This window comes from Camellia sinensis, chromosome 5 (assembly GCF_055761805.1).
Source record: "Camellia sinensis isolate YWXY chromosome 5, ASM5576180v1, whole genome shotgun sequence".
NCBI classification, from domain to species: domain Eukaryota; kingdom Viridiplantae; phylum Streptophyta; class Magnoliopsida; order Ericales; family Theaceae; genus Camellia; species Camellia sinensis.
Window position 1 is genome coordinate 156,778,360 of NC_138965.1, and position 21,878 is coordinate 156,800,237.

A 21,878-nucleotide genomic window follows, 5' to 3' on the forward strand; every position below is an offset into this window, starting at 1 on the left:
AAATAAATACCTGATGAGCTTTACATATTGGGACTTTTCCCAAATTAAGCCCCTATACTAATTTATTTCCCAAACTAAGCCTACTTTTGCGAAATTTCCCAAACTTAATTGAAGCGTGTTTACAAAATATGCTTTTCAGCATTTTTGTGGTTCAGGCAGATAAAATAAACGAAATTATAAAAACGTATTTAGAAAACGCGTTTTTAATTAAGGTCGCGTGATTATAAAATGCGATTTTAGAAAACGTGTTTTGAAAACGGGTTTTCAATAATAAAAAATAAAAAAAAAAATTTTACACTTGCAAGGGTTGGAAGTTACTGCGTGGAATGGTTAAGGCAGTGTGATGTGATGTGATGTGCCACTTGCCATCACCTTCACAACCTTCACTTATTTATGATTAGTCCAAGTAAAAAATAAAAAATAAAAAAATATAAATATATTATTAATCCACATCATTGTAGGGATGGTAGGTGTCTCTCCAAAAGGGAATCCCAAACATTATTCTTATACTCAAAATTTCATTTTCCTTAAAAATCAAATTTTATTTCCCTTTTTTAATTTGATGATTCAAAAAAATCAATCACATTGTTTGGTTTCAGAAAATTGAGCCCATTTTTTAAAAAATTAAAAAAAAAAATTAGTCAATAATTTTAATATTTGAATTTTTTTTAGATGCACACTTAAAAAGTATAATATTGATGAAAAAAAACTTTACAAAATTCATTAAATACAAAAAAAAAAATATATTTTCGTATTCTTGTATATATTTATTGAATTTTTAAAATATTTTTCACTAATATTTTTATTTTTTAAGTGCATTTAAGTTATGTCCATTTAGAAAATAAAAAAATTACTTAAAATATTAAAAAAATCACTAAAACAAAAAAAAAAGTACGAAAAATGAAAAAATCAATTTTAAAAAAATCAATCAAAACCAATAAGATTTACCAGAGTGATTGAGACCACTAAAAAACACACCACTAATAGCTCTAATGAGCTGGAAAAAAAAAATAAAAAATAACAAAGACAACCATCACATCAAGGGAGGAGCCAGCTCATTAGTGCTCCCCCTAGTGCTCCATTTTTAGTGCTCTCAAGCATTAATCTAAGATTTACGAATAAAATTTGTAAGTGTCACTCTAGATTTTTTAAATGTAGATATTGATTGATTGATTGATTTTTTAAATCTAGAGTGAGTGAAACAATCTTATTAAATGATGGGATTTGTAAATGTAAGTCCGTGAAAGAAGCACCGACTTACATTTAGAGCGACCCTCGTTATCAATAAGATTGTTTCATTCACATTGTTGTATTTAGTTTTTTTTTTGGTTGATATGTCTTTAAAATTATTATTAGTATAATTGTTCAAAATTATGATATTGTCAAATTTTTAAAAATAAAGAATAAACAAATCCTTAGATATTTATCTTGTTTGGTTTTGATTGATTTTTAAATTTTTTTTTTGTATTTTTTTTAGTTTTAGTGATTTTTTTTTAATATTTTAAGTAATTTTTTTATTTTCTAAATGCACATAACTTAAATGCACTTAAAAAAAAAAATATTAGTGAAAAATATTTTAAAAATTCAATAAATATATACAAGAATATGATTTTTTTTTTTTTATATTTAATGACTTTTGTAAAGATTTTTTTCATCAATATTATACTTTTTAAATGTGCATCTAAAAAATATATATTTTTTCAAATATTAAAATTGTTGTCTAAATTTTATTTTTTAATTTTCTAAAAAATGGGCTCAAAATCAAACAATGTGATTGATTTTTTGAATCACCAAATTAAAAAAAGGAAATGAAATTTGGTTTTTAAGGAAAATGAAATTTTGAGTATTCTCAAAATTCCCGTCGAAATGGCAAGTGGCACATCACATCACTGAGCAAGGATCCTCTAGAGTGATTTTTTCCTAAAGTTCTCTAGAGTGTTACATTGTGTGGTTGAGATTTACTGGCAAGTCACATCAATTTTTCTGATGTGACTTGTCAATAAATCTCAACCACACAATGTAGCACTCTAGGAAACTTTAGGAAAATTTTACTCTAGAGGATCCTTGGTGCACATCACTGCCCTAACCATTCCACGCAGTAACTTCCAATCCTTGTACTATAGAGGCAAGTGTAAAATTATTTTTATTATTTTTTTATTAAAAACACGTTTTTTAAAACCACATTTTATAATCACGCGACCTTAATTAAAAGTGTATTTTCTAAATATCTTTTTATGATTTTGTTTATTTTATCTGCGTGGATTACAAAAATATTAAAAGTGTATTTTGTAAAAATACTTCAGCTTAATTTGAGAAATTCTACAAAAATAAACTTAGTTTGAAAAATAAATTAGTATAGAGGTTTAATTTGAAAAAAGCCTCTCACATATTGAACGATTAGTATTATCGAAATAATACCGTGACGGATCCTATGGGCTCGAACAACAAAATACAATCCATATAATGGACTAGAAAGAATTTGTTTCATAATTAAAAATATAAAGAATTATCTATCACAATTAAAAATGCAGGCATTAAAATAAAATTTTGATAAAAAAGCAGGGCCCTAAATGTGATTAACCCTAGTTCTTCAAAGTACTAGCCGTAGGATAGGACACCTTTCAAGCTTCCACGTTAACTAACTCTGATTCAGGGTTGGCCCAACGCATCGTAAGCTTTCACCAAAAAAAGAAAAGAAAACCCCTCAAAATTCGTTACCCAAAAACATGATCACAACATACTCATCTTTTCAATCCTTTGCGATCTCTCCGGATCCGCCATTCACATTTTTAGAGAGCGAGTGTGTGTGTGTGTGAGAGGGAGAGAAATGGCATCGAAGAAGGCCGAAGAACAAGGGTCGGCGCATGGTGGAGGATTGCCGGAGACAGGGGCGGAGGAGAGAGGGAGGTTCGAGTACTTCGGTTGTGTTTATCACTTGGGTGTCAATTCGATCGGCCGCGAGTATTCTCACCTTCGATTTCTCTGCATTCGCGGCAAGTATGTTGAGATGTACAAACGCGATCCTCACGAGAATCCTGGCATTGTAAGCCCCCCCATCTCTCTCTACATTCGTGTTCTTGCATATATTTGTGTGTGTATATGTCTATGAATTGTGTTAAAATGCTGAGAAAATTTGGGGAAGGTAACGAAATTGATGAATGTATGTAATAAAGGAATGCATTAAGTAAAGACCACTACGATTATGGATTATTTGATGGGTGGGAATTAAATCTCTGTTTCTGTTTCTCTGTCTACGGTGCATTAATTTTTTTTTTTAATGTTAAATTTGAAGTAATAAACTTGGATTTTTTAATTGAATGCATAGTTGGTGGCATTTATTTTCACGGTGGTGCTACCTGTATCAATTGATATATCATTTAGTCTACCAACATATATTAGGACATTATTAGTGATCCACCCATTATACAAATTGCAAATACTTAAAACCTTTAAAATTATGTTACATCATCAGTTAGTGCACTAATTATCAGTTAGTATACTAATTGATATACCAATTAGTGCATGTAGTATTATTTTTATTTTTATGTGATTGTTGTTGTATGGGAGTGATTTCTGTACTTTGATGATGTAATGACCAGAACCGTTGTTTGCAAGCTTTTAGCTAGCCAACGTAACTTGCAAAACCAACAATGGTGAATGGGAACCACCCAGTGGGGATGTGGCCGGAAAGCCCTATGATGAAATCAATCTAGGGATGGATTTCACTAGAGAGAGAAAATGCCCAAATTAGGGACAGAGAGTACTAAGCTCACAAAATTTACAATTTCAAAATATCATAAATTGAATACCTAAGGACCTAACCACTTATTTATAAGCTATAGACACAGCTAATCACTTAGGACAACTCATTTACAGTTGGCCAACCCAAAAACTCACCAACACTATTAACCCTACTACAACACCTTCCAATGTCAACTTTTGCTTATTTGCTCTGCTTCGATTTATATTGTGCTTATTTTAAGCCACTATAATTTACTTTAAAATTTTTCCCCCTATTTGTGAAGCACTATTTGTTCCTCTCTTTTTTTAACTCAAGAAGTTAGAATGGATTCAAGTCTCAAAAAAAGTAACAACAACAACAACAACAATAATAATAATTAAAAGGAAGAAAGGGACCCACGTCTTTGGTATTTCAATATGCTTATTAACATTTAGGAGAAATTACAAAATAAATCCCTATGTTTTGATAAATTTAGAGAATACAAGATTAGGGTATGATTATGATATCATCCCCTTTTTATATTAACGAAGATTAATAATTACAAGGGAGCCCTAAAGCATAGAATAATTACAATTTAATAACAACTCAAATAATGCTAACACTTCCTCTCAAGCTGGTGCGAAGATATCTTTTATGCTCAGTTTGCCTAAGATATTATGAAATGGCTTACTCCTAACTTCTTTGGTGATATCAGCAAGTTGTTCACTAGACTGCACAAATGGAGTACATATTGTGCCACTAATGAGTTTCTTCTTAATGAAGTGGCAATCAATCTCAACATGCTTTGTCCTGTCACGTTGAACCGAATTGTGAGCGATGTTGATAACGGCTTTATTATCACAGTATAACTGCATGGAGTTTGTCTAATGAATACCTAGATCACTTAACAATAACTTGATCCATAAGAGCTTACACAACCCTTGTGCCATAGCTCTAAACTTAACTTCTGCACTAGACCTTGCAATCACATTTTGTTTCTTACTCCTCCAAGTAACTAGATTGCCTTCAACAAAGGTGCAATACCGTGAAGTCGATCTTTTATTAGTCACTGATCCAGCCCAGTCAGCATCTGTATAGGCTTCCACACAAAGATTATCGTGCTTTGAAAAATAAAGACCCTTACTAGGAGCAGACTTCAAGTACCTCAAAATGCGCATGACAGCCTCGAAGTGAATCTGATGAGGAGCATGCATAAATTGGCTAACCACACTGACAGCAACAACAATATCGGAACGAGAGTGAGATAGGTATATGAGTTTACTCACTAATCGTTGATAGCTCCCTCTATTAACAGCTGCTTCTCGTTCATCATCCCCCAGTTTCTGATTGGGTTTCAGTGGAGTGTCACAGGCCTTGCAGCCAAGCATCCCAGTCTCCTTCAATAGGTCAAACACATACTTCCTCTGTGAGATAAATATCCCATCCTTAGGGCGAGCAACTTTAATTTCCAGAAAGTACTTTAAGCTTCCCACGTCTTTGATTTCAAACTCGCTTGCTAAATATTTCTTCAACAGAGGTATTTCCTCACTATCATCGCCTGTAAGAACTATGTCATCCACATAAACAATGAGTGCTGTAGTCTTACCACATGAGAAATGTTTCACAAAGAAGGTGTGATCTACTTGACTCTGTTTGAAGCCATATTTAAGTATAGCCTAAGTGAATCTCTCAAACCAAACCCTTAGAGATTGTTTGAGACCATATAATAACTTCCGAAGCCGGCATACTTTACCCTCTGTCAGCATACTTTACCCTCTGTCTGATGATCCCCAAAACTAGGAGGAATGTCCATAAATACCTCTTCTTCTAGGTCACCATGGAGAATCTTTACATCAAACTGATGAAGTGGCCGACTAGATTAGCTGCTAGAGAGAGAAGTATTCTGACTGAATTCATCTTAGCCACGGGTGCAAAAGTTTTTTGATAGTCAACGCCATATGTTTGAGTGAACCTTTTGGCTACAAGTCTAGTCTTGTAACGCTGAACAGAACCATCTGCTTTGTGTTCCACCGTATACACCCATTTGCATCCCACAGGTCGTTTGCCCTTGGGTAACTCAGTTAATTCCCAAGTGTCATTCTTCCTAAGTGCTTTCATTTCTTCAATCATGGTAAGTTTCCACTTATAGGTAGCAAGAACATCCTGAAAATGGTTAGGAATGTTAACAGAGGAAATATTTGACACAAAAGCTCTATATGAGGACGACCAGTGTTTTTAATGGCTCAAGGCGCATAAGGCGCTGAAGGTCTCTCGGGGCCTAGGCACAAGGCGCAAGGCGATGCGCGGGCTTTATTGAAGTAAGGCGCACAGTCTTAGTAAAAAATAAAAAAATTAACATAGACTAATCAATCATAGTACTAAGACACCTTTTTTAAAAATAAAAAGTAATCAAGATTCAAGACAAAATATAAAATAATTCTCAAAGCCATGAAAGTGCATATTACATAACATTACAATTTTCAAAGATAAAATAATTCAATAAAATAAAAACAAAAACAAAAACAAAAACATAAACACTTGGGTGTGTTTGATAACGTTTACGTTTTCAGTTTATATTTACAAAAATTTTATAAACTGATTTTTGTTTATTTTTTGTTTATTTTTAGAAAAACATGAACTGCAAACGCGTTTGGTAATTAACAAAATGTTTAAAAAAATTTAAAAATATAAAAAAGAGTGAGAAATGGCAAGTGGTGGCAAGTGGCTGCGGAAGATGGTGGTGGAAAGTGGTGCCGGTGGGTGGTGGGTAGCTGGCGGTGGTGGGTGGTGGCTAGCTGGTGGTGGCGGGTGGTGGTGGTGGTGGTGGTGGTGGGTGGGTGGGTGGGTGACGGTGGGTGGTGGTGGCGGGTGGTGGTGGCGGGTGGTGGGTGGTGGTGGCAGGTGGGTGGCGGATGGCGGGTGGTGGTGGTGGTGGCGGTGGTGGGTAGGTGGGTGGGTGACGGTAGCGGGTGGTAGCGAGTGGGTGGTGGTGGTGGTAGGTGGTGGGTGGTGGTGGTAGGTGGGTGGCGGATGGCGGGTGGTGGTGAGTGGTGGCAGGTGGGTGGTGGGTGGTGATGGTGGTGGGTGGGTGGGTGACGATGGCGGGTGGTGGGTGGTAGCGAGTGGGTGGTGGTGGTGGTGGTGGTGGGGGCGGTTGGTGGGTGGTGGTGGCAAGTGGGTGGCGGGTGGGTGGGTGGGTGGGTGACGATGGCGGGTGGTAGATGGTAGCGAGTGGGTGGTGGTGGTGGCGGTGGCAGGTGGGTGGCGAGTAGGTGATGGTGGTGGCGGTGGGTGGTGGTGGCGGGTGGGTGGCAGGTGGGTGGTGGTGGTGGGTGGCTGGTGGTAACAGGTGGATGGTAAGTGGTGGTGGCAAGTAGGTGACGGGTAGCGGCGGCGGATGGTAATGGCGGGTGGTGACCGGTCGATGGTAGGTGGGTAGTGGGTGATGGTGGTGGCGAGGGATGGGTGGTGGTGGCGAGTGGGTGGCAGGTGGGTGGTGGTAGCGGGTGGTGGGTGGTGGTGGCAGGTGGGTGGTGAGTGGTGGTGGCAGGTAGGTGGTGGTGGATGGTGGGTGGTGGTGGCGGAAGACGGTGGTGGAAAATGGTGGCGGATGGTGGCTAGTATTGGGTGGTAAAAAAAAAAAAAATTGAAAACTCAAAACGGAAACACATTTTTTGTGTTTTCATTTTTTGGCCAAATTTATAAACTGAGACCACTGATTTATAAATCAAAAATTTTACCAAACAAGTTTTTATTTGAGTTTTTAAAATTTTTGTAAATATAAACAGAAAACTGAAAACGTAAGTGTTACCAAACGACACCTAAACATCCAAAACATAAATATTCAACAAATACTAATATATGTCTTAACACTTCAAAACATTAATATCAAAAGAAAAAGGTTAGAACTTCAGTCGTCGGCCAGCCAATCATCATCCTCAACATCAATGGCAAGCAAACTATCATCTTTTTCTCCATCAGTTGATTTATATCCCTCAACATCTTCCTCCTCTGTGTCATCTGAGCCCGTTTCCTCTTCATCTATTAATTGAAGTGGAGTTAATCTTGATGATTTAGATATCCTCGGTTGTGTCTTTGAGCGTGAACTTGTTGCTCTACTTGCATGGCTACTTTCTTCTACTCCAGAAGCTCTAGCAACAGTGGCCCATGTCAAGCCATCATTATCATCAAACGCAGGCTCATTATCTTCATCTGATTCTCCATCCTTCCTCCCAAGCAACCCTGATTGCTTTCATCAATATTTTGCAAAGATATGGGATCAAGAGTGTTGCGCATGTCATACCTAAATCTCAATGTTCTATTATATTTGACAAATACTAAATCATTGAGACGTTGTTGTTCCAATCTATTTCTTTTCTTGCTATGAAACTGCAAGTATTAAAAAGATATTAAATTTTATATAATGAGAATAAAAAATATTTGAATTGAACAAAAAATTAGTTAGAATGTTAAATACTCACATGTTCAAATACACTCCAATTTCGTTCACAACCTGATGAACTACATGTTAGGCTAAGGACTTTTATGGCAAAAGTTTGCAAGTTTGGAGTTTTAGAACCATATGATGCCCACCAATCAGCTGCGATAATCGCTAGTTAGAAATAATTGTAACCAAGTATTGAGTTTTACTAAAAGTATTACTAAAAATAAACTCTATGAGTCTATAATATATTACCTGGTGCACTTGTATTTCTTTGCCTAATCGCAACAGACTTGCCAAAAAGACTCTCAGCCTTCATATAAATACTCATCTCATTAGTGATCAAATCTTGAACAGTGACATCCGGGACCAACCTTTGCATGCATTCAAAAAACCCATTCATCACTTCATGATCTTTTTGCACCTCTAACGCTTTTGGGTAAAAGAATTCTGGGTTAAGAAAGTGTGCAGCTGCATATAAAGGCCGATGCAATTGGACATCCCATCTTTTGTCGATTATTTCGAAGATTTCATTATACTTCTCTTCTTTATGATCAAATGAATTTGCAATGTATTCTTTTGCCCTATCCATTGCCTTATAAATGTATTCCATGGGAGGTTTCTTCTCGGTATCAACCAATCTAAGCACTTTGACGAGAGGACCCAAGACCTTAAGGGTAAATACAACAGTATTCGAAAATGAAGGCAACAACAAAGTTTGTGCCATTCTTTTACCTTGTGGCTCCTTTGCCCATTTGCTTGAGGTTCAGTCTTCGGAGGTGACCAGCTTTCTCAAATTGTTTTTTTGTTGATGCACCCTAGACAAAGTCAAAAAGGCGGTTGCAAATCTAGTTTTTGCAGGCTTGATCAAATTCTTCAAATTTGTATAGCGCCTCATCATGTTTAGCAACATAGGTCGGTTGTAAATGTAGCCATGCACTGCAATACCCCTTTCAAATGTCTTTTTCAGTCTAGGTATCTTGAAAATGTCTTCTAACATCAAGTCCAAGCAATGAGTAGCACATGGTGTCCAATACAAGTGTTCATACTTGGCTTTCAAAAACCTCCCTATAATGTAACAATAACGAAGAATTATTATTTTCAAGTTTTTAAATTTTAAATACAAAACAAACTATAAGTAAACAATTTTGATGTAAGGACATATTCTTACCCGCCAACACATTAGCTGTAACACTATCAATGATAACTTGCACCACATTCTCTTTTCCAACTTTCTCCACAAACTTGTCTAGTAATTCAAATAGCTTTTGCCCTTCCTTTGAATAGCTAGAAGTATCAATCGACTCAACAAACATGGTTCCTCTTGGACAATTAACTAAAAAGTTAATCAATATCCTTCCTCTCTTATCAGTCCAGCCATCAGCCATTATGGAATGCCCGTATTTTGCACAATCCTCTTTATGATTCTTCATCAAATCTTCAGTATGTTTCACTTCTTTTTTGAGTTGGGTAACCCGCACTTTATGGTAAGTTGGTGGCTTCATACCAGGAGTATATTGCCCAATGGCTTCAATCATTGATCCAAAACTCTCATAATTTACTGTATTAAAAGGGATACCAGCATCATACATCTACCTTGCAAATCTTTGCACTGCCCCGAGCTCTCATTTTTTTTTTTTTGTAAGGGTCATTTGCATCAATTTTGGTTTGCTTCCCTTTTGCTTGTTCTCTTTGATTTTTCACCACTGATTCAGGATTGGGTGTGAAGTAAACATCCATAGGTCCTTTTCTCTTTGGCATTTTTGATTTGGATTTGGATGAACCTTGGCTGCTACTTGTCAACTTACGGCGTTGATTGACATTGATCTCAACAACATCATCATCTTCATCTTCCATGTCCATGTCATCGAAATCAGGCAACATGTTCATTTCTTCTTTTTGTGTCTTCGTTTTGGACATGAACTCTCTAATCTCTTCTCTTACATGAGCTGGACACTCGGGCAAGCAGTGACATTCCTATAACCTCCCGCGAGGTGTTGTTTCACCCGATAAACACCTCCATTTGATATTTTACCGCAAAAATTACACTCAAACTTATTTAAATTATTCTCCTCTACCAAGTGGGCATATTGCCACGCCGAATCTTTTCTATTACTTTCCGATGTCATTTTCTACAATCTACACAACAAATTTAATAAATAAATACAGAATCAGAGACTCAAACCAGTAGCACCTAACAAAATTTATTTTTTTCCCCTAATAGATAAATACAGAATTTAATAAATACATATAAATACAGAATTTATTAAATACAGATAAATATAGAATTTAATAAATACAAGTAAATACATAATTTATTAAATACAGATAAATACATAATTTAATAAATATAGATAAATACAGAATTTATTTTTTTCCCCTAACAGATAAAGGAAAAAAAAAGACCAGTAACATTGTATTAATTTATAAATTTTTTGTATCAGAATTTATTTTTTTTTTGTATTTATTTTTATTTTGTATTTATTTATTTATTTATTTCCTAACAGAGACTCAGGCATAATTAAATATATATATATATATATAAAAATAAAATAAAACAGAGTCGAACGAAGTCGAATCGAAGTCATAAGAAGAAGAAGAAGAAGGGGAGAGAGAGAGAGTGAGATCAGAAGACCATCCGAGGTCGAAGCAAAAAAAAAAAAAAAAAAAAACAGCCCAGTCGAAGACTAGACGACCAGAAGAGGAGGAGGAGGAGGAGAAGAAGAAGAAGATGGCGAGGCGAAGTGAAGCATACCTGTGCGAAGTCGAAGTCGAATCGAGCAAGCCCAGCCAAAGTCGAAGTCGAAGTCGAAGTCGAAGTCAAAGGCGAGGTGAGAGAGGTAAAACGACATAGATTAGGGTTCATTTCAGTCATATTTGGTCATATTGTACATGAGTTGTTATTCTCTGTGGCTAATAGCCATTCGAACACACACCCCGTAGCCGTTAGATCAGATCTAGCTGCTAATAAATCAAGCGCTCCTAGTCGTGCGCCTTGTGCCTCTGTCGCCTGGCTCAAGTCGCGGCTAAGGCGCGAGCCTACCTCAAGTCACCTCGCCTGGGACTTGCACAGGCGCAAACAGTGCACCTCGCCTCGCCTGGCGCCTAGGCGCGCTTTTCACAACACTGAGGACGACAACCGAGAGTATGACACAAAATTAGTGATAGGATGTTGTGTACAAGATCTCACACCCTTTCTCTTGGCAATGGAAGCATCAAGATCAATAGGAGTATCAAATCAGTGGACCCAAGAGATTCAAAGTTACCTGGACTCTCATTAGAAGTAGGAGATGACAGTGGGTGAGCAGAAGTGGTCTCTTGTATTTAGTTAACTTTCTGTTTGTCTTTGTCCCTGACATAAACTGGCCCTTTCCTATCCTTGGTGACAGTGGGTTCTGTAGTTCCAGTAAGAGGTGATGGTGCGAGAACAACTGGTTCCACCATAGGAATCACAGGAATCACTTCACACCAAGGCCCCTCTTGAAGGGAGGACTGTGACACCGGAGAGGACAAGAAATAGGACTGGGACTCAGAGGTGACATTCATGGACACAAACCACTTACGAGAAGGAGGGTGATAACACTTATACCCCTTTTGAGTAGGAGAGTACCCAAGAAAAACACATTTGAGGGAGTGAGGGTCCAACTGACCACGAGTAGAAGAGTGATTGTGGACAAAACAGACACAACCAAATATTTTGGGAGGAATAGGAAACAAGGACTCAGAACCAAGGAGGACTTGAAAAGGAGCTTGCTTCTGCAAGATGGGGATAGGAAGACGATTAATAAGATGGGCAGCGGTGAGAGCAACGTCGCCCTAGTAGGACCGAGGCACACTCATAGAAAAACACATGCACCGAGCCATGTCAAGAAGATGACGATTCTTGTGTTACGCCACCCCATTTTGTTGAGGGGTATTGGTGCAAGAAGTTTGATGGATAATGCCATGAGCAGAAAAATATTGCCCTAACCTAAAATCTATGTATTCACCCCCATTATTCGAACGGAAGATTTTTACAGTGGCCCCAAACTGAGTACAAAACATCTTATGAAAATTGCGGAACACAGAGAAAACCTCACTCTTGTCTTTCATGAGATACACCCAAGTAGTACGAGAAAAATCATCAATAAATGTAACAAACCATTGATGACCTTTCACAGATATAACACGAGATGGACCCCAGACATCAAAATGGATTAATGAAAAAGGAACTAAATTTTTATTAAAGTTGGGAGCAAAAGAAGCTTTGTGTTGTTTTCCAAGTTGACAAGACTCACAAAGAAACTCAGACGCATTATTGTTTGCAAAAATAGATGGAAATAAATGTTTAAGTAAATAAAAAGAAGGATGCCCAAGACGCCGATGCCACAGCCATAAATCATCTTTAGTAGTAGGACTCGTGGTAGAGAAATAAGCAAGCTTGTCAGGCTGATCCAGGAAGTAGAGACCATTTTCTGCACTACCATTGCCAATCGTCCTCCTCGTGACAAGGTCCTGAAAAAGACAACGATCAGGAAAAAATGTCACACTACAATTCAAATCCTGTGTAATACGACTCAAGGATAATAGGTTAACAGAAAAATTGGGAACATAGAGAACAGAAGATAAAGGTATGGTAGGAGTGACATGGACTAAATCTTTCTCAGAGATAGAAGAAACAGTACTATCTGCAATCCTAACTTTGTCCTGACCTGAAGATGGCTTATAGGTAGAGAAAAGGTTAGAGGATCTAGACATATGATCTAAGGCACCAAAATCAAGAATCCAGGGCAAAGACTTGTGAGAAAGGAAAACACGAGGAGAAGAGGCTAAGTTACTTGAGTGGGCAAACGAAGAGGAAGATGTACTGGGATCAGTAGAAGACCGGCGGTCCAGCAAGTGACGGAGAACATCCTTAAGCTCATGAGTAGTCATGCTAGAGAGACCATCAGAAGCCTGGCCAATGGGAGCTAAAGTAGAATCTAGTGTATCAATGGCATTGGATTGATGAGCCAAAAGATGAGAGCCACGGCCTCTAGACTGGTCTGACCAACCTCCTCTAGAACCAAACCGATCACCTCGACCCCCAGATGGAGTCCCATGAAGCTTCCAACATGTCTCACGGGTATGCTGCGGCTTACGACAGTAATCACAGAAGACGGACTCCTTGGCGGTAGACGGAGGGATGGGAGTCAGGCTAAGGCCATCTCTAGGAGTTGACAGTAATGCTGAGCGGTCAGTAGTGACAGGTGATATCATAGCAGACCGGCGACTTTCCTTATTCTGTACATAGGCGAATGCCTCCTGAACTGACGGAAGAGTGTTCATACTTAGAGCTCGACTCCGAACCGGATCATAATCCACATTGAGGCTTGCCAGAAACTTAAAGACCCGTTCCTGTGCAATGAACTTCCTGTACCTGACTGAATCAGCAGTGCAAACAGGCTTATAGTTCTGTAAGTGGTCAAGGCGTTTCTAGCCATTGGTGAGGAAGGTGAAGTACTGATGTACTGAAGAACAGTCTGCTCTCCCTGAATAGAGCTCTCAATAGAGCGGCGCAACTCAAATGCTTGTGAGAAATTCCTTTTGCGGGAATAGTTGGTAGCCACAGCATCCCGAATATCCTGGGCAGTCTCCATTGACAAGTAGCCCTCACCAATGTCTGGTACCATCGAATGAATAAGCTAACCCATAATCAAAGAGTTGGTAATCTCCCATTGGTCATAACCCAGGTCAGTGGTGCTGGGTGCCAGTACCTTGCCATCAACGTACCCTATCTTCCCTCTGCTCTTCAAAAAAATAGTCAAATTCTGCGACCACGCTAGATAGTTTTGACCATTAAATAGAGAGGTGGTGATTTTAAGACTAGGGTTGGGGTTATCAGTCATAGTACTAAGTCTAGTGGAACTCTCACTCGTAGGTGTCTGAGAAGTAGTGGACACGCTGGTGGAATCTACCATGGATACTGTACTACCGAACCCTTAACAAAACTAGTGACAATCACAAACATGGAAGGTGGGATGGACGGGAAAACACAAGTATAAAGATTTAAGAGCTATAGATTTTTTTTATTTTTTTATTTATTTTTATTTTTTTTAAGTAAAGAGGACGAAGCGATATATTGTGATGCAGAGGAATAAATCACATGAGACTAGATATCATTCTAGTGGACGAGAATTCTTAGATCCACAAGAACATCCTTGAATCCACAAAGAAGATAGAAGAAAAACTCTTTAAAATATTATTGATTGAATTAATTCCATTACATATGCTTCTAGGCTTATTTATAATAAACTAAACCTAATACTTGTAGGAAAGTAATTCTAAAATAAACTAAGAAACTTAAATCAACACAAATTAGGAAACCTAAGAGAATAAGAAACTAAAATTCTAAACTATTTAAAATCCTAGTCAAAATTTAATTCCAAAATAATAAAATTAAGAAATAATATGTCAAAAATATTAAAAATAAAAATATAAAAATTCTTAAAAACTTGTCCTACATCAGGCTCCTCTTCTTTGAAAGAATTCGTCCTCGAGTTCATATTAGAGATCTGCCATCATCCATGCCAAATAAAAAGATACTTGGAATACTTAAGTTGTTTGTCCCTCTTTCAAAAGTCATATGCAGAGAAGTCTATTTTCTGAAAGTTATTCTCTATATGCTTCAACTGGTTGATAAGATCAATTAGACAAGCATTGAAAATCAAATTAAATTGCTCTCCACCAAGAAAATCAACCAAATTTACTTGATGTAGAATTTGCATGCTCTCTTGATGTTGCACCATCCCAGATTCAATTGATCCTTCAATTATCATCCTTGAAATTGTAAGTTTTCTAAACAAAACTGTATATTAGATTGAATTCCATTGAACAAAGAATACATACATCATTTATATAGAGTACCACTAATTCCTAATCCTACATGAATACGTTACTGAGATATATAGAAGTCTAATAGATATAGGACACTTATTCCTAATCCTAGGAGAACACATATTCCTAATCCTAGGAGAACACATATTCTCACACCCCCGCTCAAACTCAAGGTGTTTTAGCAGAAAACATTGAGAGTTTGTCAAGAAAGAACCGAAACCGAGCAGTGGTGTGAGTCTTAGTGAAGAAGTCAGCAAGTTGCAGAGCCGAAGAGACAAAAGGAAGCGAGATAAAGCCAGACTGCAGATGCTGACGGACGAAGTGACAATCAATCTCAATATGTTTTGTCCGTTCATGGAAGACAGTGTTATGAGCAATTTGAATAGCACTTCGGTTGTCACAATAGAGAGAGGTCGGGGAAGATTGAGGGACGCCCAACTCAGATAAGAGATTACGAAGCCAGACAATTTCAGCAGTAGCATGAGCCAGAGCACGATACTCAGCTTCGGCAGTTGAACGGGCAACAACAGTCTGTTTCTTGCTTTTTCAAGAAATAAGGGAATCACCAAGAAACATACAGAAACCAGAAGTAGATTTACGATCATTAACATCACCAACCCAATCAGCATCAGCATAAGCCACCAAGTCTAAGGAAGAAGTAGAAGAGAACAGCAAGCCCTGAAAGATAGTACTGCGAAGATAGCGAAGAATCCGAGGCAACGCAGCCTAATGTGTAGAGCGAGGGGTAGAAACAAATTGACTAATCACATGGACAACATAGGCAAGATCAGGGCGAGTAACTGTCAGATAGACTAAACAACCCACAAGCTCGCGATATAACGTAGGATCATCTAGAGGAACCCCATCAGTAGTGTTGAGCTTTACATTAAGCTCAATGGGGGTATCAGACAACTTAGTGTCAGTAAGTCTAGCACGATGGATAACCTCGTTAGCATACTTAGCCTGGGACAGAAAGTAACCCTTGGGAGAAGAAGCCACCTCGATGCCAAGAAAATACCGCAATGGTCCCAGATCCTTCATTTCGAAGGTGCGGAATAGATGCTGCTTGACCTCAGAGATAGCAGAAGAGTCAGAGCCAGTGATGATCATATCATCTACATATAGTAAGAGAGCAACAAAACCAGCCGAGGTATGTCTTAGAAATAAAGCAGAGTCGGAAGCAGAAGGATGAAACCCAAGCTCGGTAACAGCAATCTGAAAGCGATCATACCAAGCACGAGGAGACTGCTTCAGACCATATAGAGCACGCCGAAGACGACAGACTTGGCTAGAGGAATGGTGAAGACCAAGGGGGAGGACGCATGTAAACCTCCTCAGTGAGATGACCATTAAGAAAAGTATTCTTAACATCCATCTGATAAAGAGGCCAAGAACGAACAGCAGCGACCGAAATCAAAGTACGGACAGTAGTCATCTTGGCAACAGGAGCAAATGTCTCCTCATAATCAATACCATACTCTTGGGAGAAACCTTTGGCCACCAGACGAGCTTTGTAGCGCTCAAGAGAACCATCAGAATGAGTCTTGACTTTGTAGACTCATTTGCAACCAACCAGATTTTTATCAGCAGGTAAAGGAACCAACTCCCAAGTACTAGTTTTCTATAGAGCAAACAGCTCATCCTCCATAGCTTGAACCCAATGAGGATCCTGACAGGCCTCCTTGTAAGACTGAGGTTCTACAAAAGAGTGAATAGTAGACAAAAAAGTACGATAGGAAGCAGAAAAACAAGTATTAGACCAACCCAACCTTTTTGGAGGATGACGCGCTCGAGGAGGATATGGTTTGCAGCAGGATCAGAGTCATCAGAAGCAGGAGGATCAGCAGCAGGGGTAGAGACAACTGGTAGAGGAGGAGCCTTGCGACGAGAATAAACTAACAACGGAGGAGAAGAAGGAGGAGAAGGCGAAGAAGGAGAAGTAGTCAGAGGTAAAGCAGGAGGAGAAGATGGAATAAGCTCAAGAGGAACTGTGGAGATGTACTCATCAGATAGGACCTCAGAAGGAAATGGATCAATATGAACCAAATCCTCTTTGGAAACTGGGGCGATGAGAGGAGGAAGCTGAAAGTAAGATAGATGTTTGAGAAAGGCAACATGGCGGGAGACATAAAGGTGACGAGAAACAGGGTCATAACAGTGATAACCTTTCTGAGTGAGACTATATCTTAAAAAATCACATAGGACAGACCGGGCACTAAGTTTAGTCCTATCTTTACGGGGTAAAAGGACAAAACACGCAGACCCAAACACACGAAGAAGGGAGTAATTAGGAAGTTGAGAAAAGAGAGCCTCATAAGGAGACCGACCAGAAAGAAGGGGGGTAGGCATACGGTTGAGAAGAAAAGCAGCAGTAAGAACTGCCTCACCCTAAAACGAAGCTGGAACGGAGGCAGAGAGAAGAAGAGACCTAGCTGTCTCAAGAAGATGACGGTGTTTACGCTCAGCTCGCTCATTTTGGGCAGGTGTATCAGTACAAGAAGTTTGGTGAATGGTACCCAAGTTGGCCAAATATTCACAGAATTCAGTTTTAAAGTATTCCCCACCCAAGTCAGAACGCAACATTTTAATAGTAGATCCAAACTGTGTAATGACCATGGACTGGAAAGTACGATATATCTGGTAGAAGTCAGACTTATGAGTCATAAGATAAACCCACGTGTAACGGGTGCAATCATCAACAAAAGACACATAGTATACTGAACCCCCTTTAGTAAGAACAGGAGAGGGTCCCCAGACATCAGTATGCACAAGAGAGAAAGGAGAAACAGAAATAGATGTACTTTTATTAAAAGGTAAAGCTGACATTTTGGCAAGTTTACACCCCCGACATTCATCAATTTGATTAGGAGAAACTTTACCCAACAATCCTGACTGAGCTAAAGACCGTAAGCAGTCAACAGACAAATGACCGAGACGAGAATGCCATAAGTAAAACTGACTCGACTGAGAATCTAATTGAAACGAGGAAAGTGCAGCTGGAGAGGTGGATAAGGGGAGATGCAAGCTTTCAACCACATAGAGATCTCCAATTCTACGGCCGGTCCCAATCTGCTTCTTGGACATCCGATCCTGTACACAACAGACAGAAGAGGAAAAGATAACATCAAAACCAGACGCATCAAGTTGACTGATAGATAACAAACTGACAGATAACTGAGGAACATAAAAAACAGAAGGAATAGTAACAACAGACATGGCAGAGGGTAAGACAGACCCAACAGATAAAACAGACATACTAGATCCATTAGCAGTATTAATAGTAATAGGAACGAGTGGGGGAATACAATTTTGAAGTAAGGAAAGGTGAGGAGTCATATGATGAGAGGCACCAGAATAAAAAATCCAGACAGAAGAAGGAATACCTGAAGAGGACCCAAGCAAACCTGAATGAAGAGAGGTAAGAGCGGAGGCAGATGGGGATGATTGAGAGGTGGACAGAATATGCTGAAGTTGTGCAACCTGAGCACTCAGGGAAGCCAAGTCAGGATCGGGAGCCGAAGTAGATGCAGTGTAAGCAGCAGGAGGTCAGAAAGTACTCGAAGTAGGACCGCGGAACTGTGTCTGAGAAGACGGAGCAGGCTGACGTCCCTTTTTGGGACAATTGTTCTTCCAATGACCCCTCTGATGGCAGAAAGCACACTCATCTGGCCCTAATGGTCCTCTCTTGGGTTTCGCAGTGGCTTGAAGTTGATGAGAAGGAGGGGTCGATAACAAGGGTGGCTTGGCAGGAGCCAAGAACATAGAAGGAGGCAAAGTCTGACTGGCCGTCTTAAGACGGGTTTCCTCGGAGAGGAGTTCACGAACAATAGCATCCACAGAGGGAAGAGGAGATCGGTGAAGGATGCCACCTCGAACAGCCTCATACTGAGGGGAGAGAGCTGTTAAGAACTGGACTAAACGACCTTGTTCCCGAAACTCAATATTGTGAGAATATGTGTTCTTCTCGGATTAGGAATAAGTGTCCTATGTCTATTAGACTTCTATATATCTCAGTAATGTATTCATGTAGGGTTAGGAATTAGTGGTACTCTATATAAATGATGTATGTATTCTTTGTTCAAATTAATTCAAGACTAATATACAGTTTTATTCAGAAAACTTACATGGTATCAGAGCTTGGTTCGAAACCCTAATCTGAAGGATTCGAAACCCTAGCAACCATCTCTGTTCGTTTTCGTCTGGTTCGAAATCAACCCATCCATCGTGATTCGTCTGTCCATCGCGATCCATCTGGGTTCAGGTCAAGACCCATCGTCACAACCTGCTGGTTGTCTGTTTCTGCCTCTTTCGTGCCTTCTTGCAGAGTCGAAACCCTAACAGTCGTAGCCTCTCTGTTCAGTCGCAACCCATCGACTGTAAATCGCGATCAATTATCGCCCTTGCATCATCGTATCTCTCTCAGTCCTCGTCGGCTTCATCTCGGTTCATCATCGCAACTCCCTCTCGCGATTTTCTGACTTTGGTTCTCTCTCTCTCTCTGTGGCTTCATCTCGGTTCATCATTGCGACTCTCTCTCGCGACTCTGGTTCTCATCTCTTTGTCTCTATCTCGGTGATTTGTTATCAATAGTATTAAAACCCTCATTCCTCTTTGACCCATTAATCTTTAGTTTATTACAATAATGGACCCTAAAATTCAAGCCATTAAATGTAAACTCAATGGTGGCAATTATGCCTATTGGGCCAGTGTTATGAAGAATTTTCTTCTTGGTCAAAAAAAATGGGGCTATGTTTCTGGTTCTGCTCCTTGTCCATCGGACCCAAAAGTAGAAGGGCATCTGTCTTCCTGTGACACTTGGGATTGTGATAATGCTCAAGTTCTTACCTGGTTTCATAACTCTGTGGATGACCGTATTGGAATGATGTTTTCCAAGTACAGTACTGCCAAGGAAGTGTGGGATTATTTACTCGGTGTTTATCAGCAGTCCAATTTTGCCAAGCGGTATGAGTTGGAAACAACTATTCAGGGTGCTCGTCAGCGGGATCAAACTATTCAGGACTTTTATATTGAGATGACAGGTCTCTGGGATCAGTTGGCTCTTATGGAACCACTTAGTCTCAAGATACTAGACGCTTATATTGAGTTTCGGGAACAGGGTCGTTTAGTCCAGTTCTTAACAGCTCTCTCCCCTCAGTATGAGGCTATTCGAGGTGGCATCCTTCACCGATCTCCTCTTCCCTCTGTGGATGCTATTGTTCGTGAACTCCTCTCCGAGGAAACCCGTCTTAAGACGGCCAGTCAGACTTTGCCTCCTTCTGTGTTCTTAGCTCCTGCCAAGCCGCCCTTGTTATCGACCCCTCCTTCTCATCAACTTCAGGCCACTGCAAAACCCAAGAGAGGACCATTAGGGCTAGATGAGTGTGCTTTCTGCCATCAGAGTGGTCATTGGAAGAACAATTGTCCTAAAAAGGGACGTCAGCCTGCTCCGTCTTCTCAGACACAGTTCCGCGGTCCTACTTCGAGTACTTTCCGACCTCCTGCTGCTTACACTGCATCTACTCCGGCTCCCGATCCTGACTTGGCTTCCCTGAGTGCTCAGGTTGCACAACTTCAGCATATCTTGTCCACCTCTCAGTCCTCCCCATCTGCCTCCGCTCTTACCTCTCTTCATTCAGGTTTGCTTGGGTCCTCTTCAGGTATCCCTTCTTCTGTTTGGATTTTTGATTCTGGTGCCTCACATCATATGACTCCTCACCTTTCCTTACTTCAAAATTGTATTCCCCCACCCGTTCCTATTACTATTAATACTGCTAATGGATCTGGTATGTCTGTTTTATCTGTTGGGTCTGTCTTACCCTCTGCCATGTCTACTGTTACTCTTCCTTCTGTCTTTTATGTTCCTCAGTTATCTGTCAGTTTGTTATCTATCAGTCAACTTGATGCGTCTGGTTTTGATGTTATCTTTTCCTCTTCTGTCTGTTGTGTGCAGGATCGGGTGTCCAAGAAGCAGATTGGGATCGGCCGTAGAATTGGAGAGCTCTATATGGTTGAAAGCTTGCATCTCCCCTTATCCACCTCTCCAGCTGCACTTTCCTCGTTTCAATTAGATTCTCAGTCGAGTCAGTTTTACTTATGGCATTCTCGTCTTGGTCATTTGTCTGTTAACCGCTTACGGTCTTTAGCTCAGTCAGGATTGTTGGGTAAAGTTTCTCCTAGTCAAATTGATGAATGTCGGGGGTGTAAACTTGCTAAAATGTCAGCTTTACCTTTTAATAAAAGTACGTCTATTTCTGTTTCTCCTTTCTCTCTTGTGCATACTGATGTCTGGGGACCCTCTCCTGTTCTTACTAAAGGGGTTTCAGTAAATTATGTGTCTTTTGTAGATGATTGCACCCGTTACACGTGGGTTTATCTTATGACTCATAAGTCTGACTTCTACAAAATATATCGTACTTTCCAGTCTATGGTCACTACACAGTTTGGATCTACTATTAAATTGTTGCGGTCTGACTTGGGTGGGGAATACTTTAAAACTGAATTCTGTGAATATTTGGCCAACTTGGGTACCATTCACCAAACTTCTTGTACTGATACACCTGCCCAAAATGGCCGAGCTGAGCGTAAACACCGTCATCTTCTTGAGACAGCTAGATCTCTTCTTCTCTCTGCCTCCGTTCCAACTCCGTTTTGGGGTGAGGCAGTTCTTACTGCTGCTTTTCTTCTCAATCGTATGCCTACCCCCTTCTTTCGGGTCGGTCTCCTTATGAGGCTCTCTTTTCTCAACCTCCTAATTACTCCCTCCTTCGTGTATTTGGGTCTGCGTGTTTTGTCCTTTTACCCCGTAAAGATAGGACTAAACTTAGTGCCCGATCTGTTCTATGTGTTTTTTTGGGATATAGT

General features: G+C 39.6%; 1 protein-coding gene across 1 annotated transcript in view; it reads left to right on the forward strand.

The window, feature by feature from the left end:
• Positions 1-2,618: 2,618 nt before the first annotated feature.
• LOC114309928 (ENHANCED DISEASE RESISTANCE protein (DUF1336)) overlaps positions 2,619-21,878 on the forward strand; it is a 153,820-nt gene continuing 134,560 nt past the window's right edge. Inside the window, exon 1 of the mRNA XM_028255800.2 lies at positions 2,619-3,043. Coding sequence (XP_028111601.1) covers positions 2,828-3,043 — 216 coding nt within the window. The 5' untranslated portion in view covers positions 2,619-2,827. The remainder of the gene's footprint in view (positions 3,044-21,878) is intronic.